Raw genomic sequence first — 11517 nt, 5'->3', positions numbered from 1 at the left:
TACATCCAGTTTTCCCCGCGTCTATACCTCTTTCTGCTAAATCTTTTCCTTTTACATCATGAGCTCTTCAAGTAGAAGATTGAGGATGCATTTTTAGCCATCAAAGAAATATGAGCTCTCCAAGTGAAAGAAAAGATACATAGTTTGCAAAGCATGGTGAGGAGCAAGAAGCAGAAACACTGATGATCTTCTGATTAGCAGATGCTTATTTTTAAAATAGCAGTTGATGCATGATCGAATTGGAATTTTGGAATTATACTATTAAGGGAGTTCGAAATCGGAAAAAAGTAGGCATACGAACTAGCTGAAGAGGGTTCGACATCAATTATATATACATAAAAAATAATTTTAACCATATATAAATAGTATAATTTCACTAACAGTAGTGTATAATATGATATTGTACTGTACAGTATAATATAATAAAATGTTTGGATGGACTGTATCGTTCACTGTTATACTATTAAATAACAGTTTTATTGTTTGGTTTGATGGTATGATATCGTAACTGGTAAGTTTACTAAAATGTTCTTAATTATTATAAATGTTAAATTTATCAATAATTATTAATAAAATAATTTTCTTTCTACTAATCTATCACAAATTATGCCATGTAAATATATTAAGTTGTTAAATTCATGTAAATCTTAACAAAATCAATACAAAAGTAGATCAAAATAAATGTAATTGAATTCACTTTTTATGGTAACAAATTTTATTTTCTTTTGGTGTTTTGAAACGTGACCACCAACGACAAGTACAATTTCAAAAGTCAATGAATTACTATTTAATTCTTCTTCTTGTTTCTATTGGGTGGCCTTTCAAGTTTGTCATTAGCCAATTAACTTCTTTCTTCAAATTGCTTATACTTTCTGATTCCCTGCGTTGACTTTCTTCAGACAAGTTTAATCCTAAACTTTAAGGTATGATATGCTGAAGAATATTTGAGTGTTGTAATTTCTTCTTTGCTAATTACTTAATATTTGCTAAATTGACATTTTTGGTGTTAATTAGATGCTGATTGCATTTATTTACTTTTTATACATAAGATCTTGAGAATGCAAACATGGGAAGAGGAAAAGAAAATGAAGGAGAAACACAAAAATTATTGGTACGTCATTCAATACCTACATTTATACTTGGATGATTATTTGCTTTGTTTATGATATGTTATTTTGGTGTCGTTACATTACATCCGATCCTTCCAGACCCCACCAGTTTGGATTATACTGGGTATGTTGTTGTTATGTTGTACTGACTTAGGATGATTTTTCGAATAATCCTTGAAAATATAATATGTTATCGATGTCGTCTGGGATTGTTGTTTGAGTTCTCATATCTGTATTTTCATCCGTTTCATTTATGTGACACAATATGAATGAGCATGAAGTTTAAGAAAAAAATGAGACTTTTGAAACTTGTGATCCTATATCCATCGTGTGTTGATGAATAGCCTAGGACACTATAGTCACGTCATGAGGAGTCAATTCATCACCGTTCTTCGCATTAAAGCATACCTTAGACGTCCAAAAACTCTCATATGATTTAGTAAAGGATTTGACTCAACTATAGTTCATAGGATGACTTCCCTTTTAGAGTGGCCGAAGGCAGTAGCCACATTCACACCCCAAAATTACGATGGAACAACTGCTTAATTGAGCGACACAGATCAATAATAGGATAAAGCAATTTAAAGAATGAAAAAACTTGCTAAGAAGATTAGGACAGAACAAACTGAAAAAGATGTTGAGCTAGACATCCACTTGGAGAAATTAATACTCCCTCCGTTTCAAAATAAATGAATTGTTGGGGTATTTATTGGTGTTTCAAAATAACCAATACCTTATTATTTGACAACCAATTAACTTTTGAAAAGGTATTACAAGGTCAGCTTTTTCTTTTTTTTAGGGTAAAAATGGAAAGTTGTGTTAAATTTATGTCTTTAATGTTTTTTCCTTAATCTGTGTGCCAAAATCCAACAATTCATTTATTATGAAACGGAGCGAGTAGTGGCTGAGGGATCTAGGCGATGCAAGTAACTTAACTGCAAATTAGTTACCTGGTCAGGTCATGGAGTGAGTGGGTCAGTAAAATGGTTTTAATGGATAGATTTTTATTTTTCAAATGGCTTGTTAAACAAATGCCACATCATCTAAAACCGCGTGAATACCACCTGAATATGTAGCGTGATTTTTGGACCAATTATCATTAGTTGAGTGACGTTCTGAGAAATCTAACTTTTGCTTCTGACTAACATTTGGCTTACTCAGTAGGCTATTTTGAAGAATCTAAAAATTGTCCGTAAAATAAGAGCAAAAATTGTCTGTAAAAACAACATTTAGCTTACATTTACATTAGTTGCCTTTAATATAAGAGTAAAACTTGTCATGGCAAATATGTGCACTGAAACTTTTGATGCACGTTTGTTTTTTTAGCAGCTATCATCTGTTGTGCTTCGCGAGGATATTGTAAATCTTCTTGATTTCATAGAGAGGTTAAAGAATGAAGAAGATCAAATTGTTCTTGATACGGATCAAATTGAAAACCTGAAATTGGAGCTGACATTTTTGTCGGCATGTTTACAGCTTTGTTATTACAATTCCGATGGTTCTAAAGCCAAAATGTCTTGCATATCATATGAGATTCATGATCTAGTTCAGTCACTTTTTCATCAGAGTGGAGATGATATGCTGGTTAAATTAAAGGATCATGTCGTTCCTTGCCTCCTTGAAAATATCAAAACTTCTATCACCTCAGATCATCATTCTGAATCAAGCGCCACCATGACTGAGGATCAGTTGGTTGAACTTTTGGACGCGCTCCTTGTGAATCTCCATTATCTACCCAAGGTTCGTGCTGAGTTGCTTTGGCCATCAATGACTCAATATGAGCTTCTTCAGAATGTATTTGGCACTTTAAGAGATTTCCATGGGCTCAAAGTAAATGGTTGCATTGAGCATGAGGCAATTGAATATGTCTTACCGCAGATTCAACTTATGGCTGAGAGAGTAGGACACTTCTGTTTTGCCCTTTTGTCTTATCAACTTAAGACAGATGAAAAAGACGAAGAAGATGAAGATGAAACAGATGAAGAAGATAAAGATGAAACAGATGAAGAAGACGAAGATGAAGATGAAACAGATGAAGAAGACGAAGATGAAACAGCTGAAGAAGACGAAGATGAAACAGATGAAAAAGATGAAGATCAAGTCAATTCCATGCTAGTTCGTCTACTTTTGAAGATAATTCCGGTTTCACTGGAGGTTATGCAAATATGTTCTACAATGTTGGAAGCTTCAAAGTCGGCAGAACTTGGATGCTTCATTAAGAAGCTCCTAGAAGCATCTCCAGACATTCTTAGAGAACATCTGATTCACCTACAACAGCACATGGTTAATGCTATACCTTGTAGCACTTCAGCATTCAGCATTCATGTCTTGATAGAGTTCCTATTGCTTTTTCTTACAGATATGCCGCAGGACTTTATTCATTACGAAAAATTATTTGTTCTATTGGCACGTGTTGGAGCACTTATCAGGGAGGTGTCAATTCTCATTCGCAACTTAGAAGAGAACTCAACGGATGAAGAGAATATGAACAAAATAAGTTGTGCAAGTCGAGACTTGCTGGAAAATATTGAACTTCTGAAGGAAGATCTCAAGAATGTTTTCTTGATAGTCCCTGCAGACTCATCTCAGCTCTGCTTCCCCATGAGTGATGGGCCGCTTTTCATGACTCTTCTACTCAGAAACTTAAATGACTTGCTCAATTCCAATGCTTATTCAGTGGCTTTGATAAAAGATGAAATTGGTTGGGTGAAAGAAGACTTAGAACACATAAGATCGTTCTTCGGGAATGTGGAGCAAGAATTGCATAGAGATCTTTGGACTAGTATTCTAGATGTGGCTTATAAGGCGGAACATGCCATTAACTCAATTCTTGCCAGAGATCATGGTCTCTTGCAGCTTATTTTCTTACTTCCTGATGCCATAGAGAAGATCAAGCTTGTCAAAAAAGAGGTACAAGAAAAGATCTCCAAGAACACGAGTATCATTTTTGTAGACTCTCCCAACAAGCCAGTTATAAACAAGTCGTCAATAGCTGGTAAAATAGTTGTAGGATTTGAGGAGGAGACAGAGTGGATAATCAGGAAGCTCACCAGCGGACCAGCTGAGGTAGATGTCATTTCCATAGTCGGCATGCCAGGGCTTGGAAAAACTACTTTGGCTTACAAAGTATATAATGAAAAGTCTGTTGTTGGTCATTTTGACATTCTTGCTTGGTGCACAGTCGACCAGGAACGTAATGAGAAAAAGTTGTTGCAGAAAATTTTCAATCAAGTTATGGGTTTGAAAGAAAGATTCAATGAGGATGACATAGACGATGACGTTGCTGATAAGTTACGGAAAGAACTGTTTGGAAAGAGGTACCTTGTTGTCTTGGATGACATGTGGGATACTGCAACATGGGATGAGCTAACAAGACCATTGTACGCCATTCCATCTGAATTTCAGAAAGGGAGCAGAGTTATTTTAACAAGCCGAAAAAAGGAAGTAGCTTTGCATGGAAAATGCCACAGTGATCCTCTCGATCTTCGATTGCTAAGACCTGAAGAAAGTTGGGAGTTATTAGAGAAAAGGGTATTCGGAGAAGAAAGTTGCCCTGATGAACTAAGAGATGTTGGAGAAAAAATATCCCAAAAGTGTGATGGGCTTCCTTTGGTACTTGATTTGATCAGTGGAGTCATGTCAAGGAAGGCAAAGAAAGAGGTTTTGTGGCTTGAAATTCTTAATAATATGAGTTCCTTTATTTTTAAGGATGAAGAGGAAGTTATGAAGGTCATACAATTAAGTTATGACCATTTATCAGATCATCTAAAGCCGTGCTTTCTGTACCTTGCAAGTTATCCAAAGGACGAAGATATTGAGTTCTCTCAGTTGAAAGATTTATGGAGTAGTGAGGGACTTGTGGAACAAACTGATTTGAAGAGTGTAGAAGAAGTAACGGAGGTTTTTGTGGATGAGTTAATTGCTAGTAGCTTGGTAATAGTGAGAGGTCGTAGGAAACAGAGATGTCAAATTCATGATCTTGTGCATGATTTTTGTTCGATAAAAGCTAGAACGGAAAAGTTATTTGACTTGACGAGTTCAATTGTTCTGTCTTCCTCCTCTTCTTCAGATCTGAGGCAGCGTAGCCGGACCCTTATTATTGATGTGGACCCTCATTCCAATGATGAAGACCTTCATTCAGGATATACTTCTTCCTTGTTCAATCCAGAAAAGAGAAATCCTTATGTCAAACACCTCCTCTCTTTGCAACTTGAATGCTCCTATCTTCCCCCCATCTGTCACGTAAGACACTTGAGGCTTCTTAAAAGGTTGGAGCTGTTGTGTATGATTTTGCGAGATACTTTTTTGAATGAAATAGGCATGCTTGTTCATTTGAGGTGCTTAAGAATTATGATTCAGGCAGAAGCTCTCCCTCCGTCATTTTCAAACCTCTGCAATCTAGAAACTCTGGTGGTGGTTAATTTTCGACCAGACTTGGTATTATCCCCTACTATCTGGAGTCTTGCAAAGCTACGACATGTGAAGATCAATAGTATTTGTTCTGTCTTTAATTCGGATATTGACAAACCAACAGAGTTAGAGAATCTAACAATATTAGACCGTCTCAAGCTTTCCTGTTTGGTAGACTCGGAGAATATTTTCAAACGGTTTCCCAATCTTCGAACCCTTGGATTCCAACTGGATTGTTCAGTGGCAGAGCAAATTTATTTTCCAAGGTTGGATGTCCTTAACAAACTTGAAAAGGTGTGTGCAAGTTTTGAGTGCTGTTGGGATACACGTGTACATCAGTTTGATTTTCACTTCCCTTCGAGTTTGAAAGAAGTGGAAATGGATGGGTTCAATCTGACATCAGATGCACTGTCAGGAATTGGGAGATCACTACCCAACCTTCAAAAGCTGGAACTAGTAGGCACAATCATCCAGGGTGGAAAAGAATGGAACATGGAACAAGTCACCTTCCACAATCTCAAATCTCTAAAATTGTTTAATGTGTTTTTTTCTGAATGGCAAGTTACTGCAGATGAATCTTTTCCCGTGCTCGAGGAATTAGAAATACGATTTTGTATTGAGCTTGTAGAGATCCCACTGAGTTTTGGAGATATTGCTTCATTAAAGTCCATCTCATTGGAGAGAAGTCCTCAGCTTAAGGAGTCGGCACGCAACATTAAGAAATATGTTGAAGAAATTAATGGTGAAGACAAGCTTAAAGTGAAGTACCAAAGCTGGACATAAATTTTTCATTTCGTCTTTGAATTTTTAATCACTTAAATCTCAATCATTAGTTTTAAAGTATGACATGTGTCTTCTATTCAAAGTTAGGACTTGGGAAAAATGAAGAGATTGGAAATAGAAAGGAGTCGTATCCATCACTTATGTAGTTAAATCTTAAGAATAGTTTTTTTTTTTCAACTTTTTTTTTTTAGTTTTTTAGAGCGATTTTATTAATGATAAACTAAGAATATTTGTAATATTTATTAAGAAAAGTCTTATCATCTAGTTTTCCTCTTATTTTGGATTGAACTCAATAACATAATAAGATGAGATTTTTATACACTACTTATCACTACATTGGAATCTTTCTCAATGTTAGAGGAATTCAATGTAGTTTGTATATTAAAAAATATACATTCAAGTTATGCATGTACATTATTTTTCGTGTTTTATGAAATTACATGAAATGTGTTGTTATTATTGCAACACGATTTGATATTTAAACAAAAGATATTCAATTCAACCTCTTATCACAGCTCCACTAGTGATCAGTAATAGGAACTTTGCAATGTTTAGATAAATAATTTGATGTTATGAATTGGGAAGTCTAATTCTTCTTAAACTGAGTTGTAGCTTAATGAGTAATGTATACACATTTTATAAATAAATCTATGTGACAAATGTAAGTCTTAGATCAAAAGTTAATGATTTCAGATGAACTCGTAAGCGACAGATCAAAGGAGGAGGTAGATTGTTGTCTACGGGTTCGACTTCACTTAGTATCTTTGGTTTAGACTTTGTATTGTCTTAAAAATCTATTGAATGTGTACAAACAACTAATCTAAAACTTAGTTACTTAAAAAGATTAGGATTTAAATTCATAAATTTTAAATCTCGATTTCATCTATAGCTGAATTTATCCTACCTTTTTGACTCATTGTTAAGCTCATTTCAATCTAAGTATTTTAGGTGGGTTAATGATCTACAAATTTATTTGGAGTGAAAGTTTAAAAACACATCAAAATTACTATTATGGTTTTTTTGGTAATATATCGAAAGAGTTTTCTACCTGAACTATCACAACTATTTATCAAAACACACTTCAACTATCAATTATTCACTTTTCATACCTGAAATGTCACCGTCATTCAGGTAGGAAAAATCAACAATTGATAGTTGAGATATGTTTTGATAAATGATTGGTGATAATTCTGATAGAAAACTCACACACGTAATAGTTTAAATATGAAACTCAAAAAATAAAATTTACTAACTCCGTCAATGGAATCCACCCATTTGACATTCCTAACGATAAACGATATACAAATTAATGTTTTCACCTTATTCTAGACCACAAATTTATAAATATCTTTTTAAAAAAATTCGTTTTGATTAAACATATATAATTACATAAATTGGAGTGGACGAAGTAATAAACATTCACATCCTTAGTAAGTAGGGGTATAATTTTGGACCTATTGTCCTCAAATTATTGATGATATTGTACTAAAAATATAAAAATGAATGATGATTCCTTTGAACTTTTTCCCCCAAACTTGCAAATCTCAAATTTTACGACATGCCTTAGATTTGATTTCACAAGATCTTTTCTTTGTACAACCAAATCTGCAAATTACTTAACGATAATAATAACATATCTCGTGTAATTTTATATATAAAATTATAGAAGAATAAATTCACGCAGACCTTATCTCTTTTTTAAGAAAGTAGAGAGGCTATTTGGGAAGGATCCTCGGTTCAAGAACAGTTAATAACGCATATTAAAGCAGTTCGTAAATGTATGCAGTCTTATTTTGCATTTCTACCACAAGGGTCCTAGTTAGAATCGGACTACATGGGTTTATTGTACGCAGTCTTACCTTGCGTTTCTGTCGGGAGTTGTTTCCCGACTCAAATCCGTAACCTACTGATCACGTGATATCAACTTTCTTTCGAACACACCCTAAGTTGTAAAAAAAATATAAAACAAATAAATATTAGAAGAAAAAAAGAAAATAATAAATGAATTTACGAGAAAAAGAATCTTGATGATAATAAGTAGGGGAACATACAATTGAGAGACTGACGAAGACATTCATTCTTTACATCAATTAGAGAATCTTAAATTATTTATGTTACAATTTATATCTTTTAAAATGAGGGATCCTTTACAAACACTAGAAAACAACTAATTTGCAATTCATTTTTTTTTATTTCACAAATTTGATATTTGGTATCTCATATCTGTACTGAAGTCGCGCTAAATTTGAATTTAAGGATTGCAAAACTTATTTTTAGGGATAGTGTTGTTTTATATGATTTTTTTCATTACTAGGGGATCGAACCAGGGTGTATGTATCCTCATCAAAGTCCGACCATATTCAATTGCATAACTTATTTCTAGGAGCGGTGCTTTCAATAAGATTTGTTTTTCATTATCACGGGGCTCGAACTCGAGATCTTTAATTAAGGGTGAAGGGATATAAGCTATCGTAACACAATTTTGTTGCTCAATTTTTTTTTTTCCTGTTTCTCACTCAGTGTTCGATATCCATACTGGAGCTCTACTAAATTCGATGCCACGCTTTGCAAGATAATTCTAGATGCAGTGCTTCAATATGATTTTTTCTATTCTTTAAGGCCCGTACCTAAAATTTTAAGTTAAGAATAAAGAGATCACAACCATCACACCATAACTCATGCTTGGTACAAATTCAATTTTGTCATTTATTGATTTTATCGTTATAGTTTTTTTAGTTATAACTATTTCACATCCAAACAAATCATACGTTTTCAGATCCAAGACATACATTATTATTGCACCTGCAGCAACTTGGTCCTTCACTTTTTGTTTAAGTCTTGGTTTGAAACCACAAGGTCATGTTTGGAGTTTTTTGAAAAAAAAACTTGTACTACTACTACTTAGGTCCTAGTACAAATTTACCAGCATTCAATTTACCAGCATTCAATGTATACATCAAACTAATATAATTTAGAGTTAATACATAAAAATGATCATAAATTTGACATCAAATTATAACTTTGACCTTAAACTTTGATAGTGCACAAATATGACCTTTAACTATTCAAAACTGCACAAATATGACCTCCAATCCTACTTGGCAAAACGCGTGTTCAACATGCAAAACTGGGCGCATCCAGCTTAAAATCTAAGGGCATAATACATAAATATGACCTTAAACTTTAACAGTACACAAATATGACCTTTAACTATTCAAAACTGCACAAATATGACCTTTAAATGACTTTTCACTATTATTTTTTTAATTATTTTTGGCTCAAAGATGAAAATGGCATCTAATTTCTTTTGTCATTGCGAAAAAAGAGCAGTATTGAAGATTTATTAATTAGGTGGGTCGGCCTCATATGAAAAAATCGCGCGGGTATGTATATATATTATAAAGTAGAGGGCAAATTTAAGTTATATAATATATCTAAATATAATTTATTTAAATATTAAATTAAAGATGAAACTATACTAATAAAAAAAATTATAGTTTTAATAAAACGCTATTAAATTAACGCTATTAAGGATAGTAGTAGTAGTATATTAAATTAACGTTATCAAATTAACGTATTACAATGTTATTAAATTAACGTTATTAAAATATATTAAATTAATGCAGGGCGAACCCACGTGGTTGCCACGGGGTTCACCCAAACCCCCTTGGTAAAAAAAATTACGTTATATATATAAGGTAGAAAATCTATATTTATGTCCGTTAATTAATGTTGAACCACATGACACAAGACACTTAAATAGCCCAGTGGTGTTATTTGCTCTTCTTGGGCGCTTACTTCAGCCTACTGCGCGGGTTCGATTTTTTAATTAAAAAAAAAGTTAGGTGTTGCAGCTATAATAATAATAATAATAATAATAATAATAATAATAATAATAATAATAATAATAAAAACGACGCCTTTTTAATACAAAAAGCAAAACTTTGACAGAGTACAAATATGACGTTTAACTATTCAAAACTGCACAAATATGATCTCCCTCCAAGTCAGCCCTTTTAACGATGTGGCACCGTGTGATTGGATTACCTTTCCACGTAGGCGCGAGTGAAACTCACGCATGGGGTTGCAAAATCGGATGTTATATTTTTTCAGATTTTGAATAGTTAAAGGTCCTATGTACACTATCAAAGTTTTAGGTCAAAGTTATAATTTGGTGTCTTTAGGGTCATTTTTATGTATTAACTCTATAATTTATACTTATATATGACACACTCGTAAGAAAATTATTTGATTACATACTAACTAGAAGGGGCATATAGATGAAGGGGCGGAACCACATTAGGACTACTAAAAAGAATGAATATTCCCATCAGAATACCGTCAAAAATATTTGATTTCCGACATAAAATCCATCAAAAACGTTTTTGGCAAGCCAATTTCCGACAATGATGGACTCCGTCGGAAACTTCAAATTAATCAATTTGGTCAGTTTTTATTTCTCGATATCTAACCAATTATTAATTCTTTATGACATACTTTATTTATTATCTTGGTAAAGAAACTAGAACTAGTATCCGCCGAGATTTTCTCAAAATTTCCTTCAAATTTCTCTGAGATAAATATTTAGGATACTTTTTCCCGAAAACTGGATCAATTACTAATTTATGATTTAACACGTACATAATGAAAATTTCACTCTCGATTCTAGGAGAATTTCCTGGGGAAGATATGATGTGGACTAAGAAATAAAAGCCAAGGAGTTTGTGTCCAGTATCCTCATCGATGCACAACTAAATTTGAGTCCAGTGGGGTAATGTCAACTTGATTTTCACTTACCTTTGAGCTTGAAAGAAGTGGAAGGTTATTGCAGATGAATCATTTTTCGTGCTCGAAGAATTAAATTAGAATTGTGTTATGATCTTATAAAGATCTCAGAGAATTTTGGTGATGTTGCTTATGGGAAAAAATACTCTGCTTGAAAAGTCGGCCTTCAAGATTAAGTATATATTGAAAAAATTTCCGGAGAAGACAATAACTTGAGGTAACAAAAAATAGAAAACAACATAGGGGTAACTTGTGTCTTTCCGTTTAACCAATGGACATAATTAAAGCAGTTCATCTGTCATGCACTATGTGGGACATTCATCCTATATGATTCAACTATGTTTTATTAAAGTTGATTTGTGACTTGGACATTTTTTTTCCATAATCTTTTGAGTAGGAAAATAAATTTTATCCCTCACCTTGGTTTCAG

At 33.4% G+C, this 11517-nt stretch overlaps 1 protein-coding gene across 2 annotated transcripts; it reads left to right on the top strand.

The window, feature by feature from the left end:
* Window positions 1-827: 827 nt before the first annotated feature.
* Window positions 828-6510, top strand: LOC107853720 (putative late blight resistance protein homolog R1A-3). Of its 2 annotated transcripts, none has more exons than XM_047405877.1 (3): window positions 828-923; window positions 1050-1111; window positions 2439-6510. In XM_047405877.1, the coding sequence occupies exons 2-3, from the start codon at window positions 1067-1069 to the stop codon at window positions 6300-6302; spliced, it is 3909 nt and encodes a 1302-aa protein (XP_047261833.1). In that variant the 5' UTR covers window positions 828-923; window positions 1050-1066; the 3' UTR covers window positions 6303-6510. The 2 variants fall into 2 exon arrangements, with proteins under 2 accessions (XP_047261833.1, XP_047261832.1); XM_047405876.1 differs by having other exon boundaries at window positions 2436-6510.
* Window positions 6511-11517: the final 5007 nt, after the last annotated feature.

This window comes from Capsicum annuum, unplaced genomic scaffold (genome assembly GCF_002878395.1).
Source record: "Capsicum annuum cultivar UCD-10X-F1 unplaced genomic scaffold, UCD10Xv1.1 ctg82249, whole genome shotgun sequence".
Taxonomy (NCBI): domain Eukaryota; kingdom Viridiplantae; phylum Streptophyta; class Magnoliopsida; order Solanales; family Solanaceae; genus Capsicum; species Capsicum annuum.
Note: the sequence above shows the minus strand (reverse complement) of the source record. Positions and strands in the feature narration are given on the sequence as shown.

Bases quoted from the DNA above. Each gene is read 5' to 3' on its own strand.
- LOC107853720 (XM_047405876.1), top strand. From the start codon at position 1,067: ATGGGAAGAGGAAAAGAAAATGAAGGAGAAACACAAAAATTATTG. The intron at 1,112-2,435 runs GTACGTCATTCA...TTGTTTTTTTAG, and splicing joins GAGAAACACAAAAATTATTG to CAGCTATCATCTGTTGTGCT.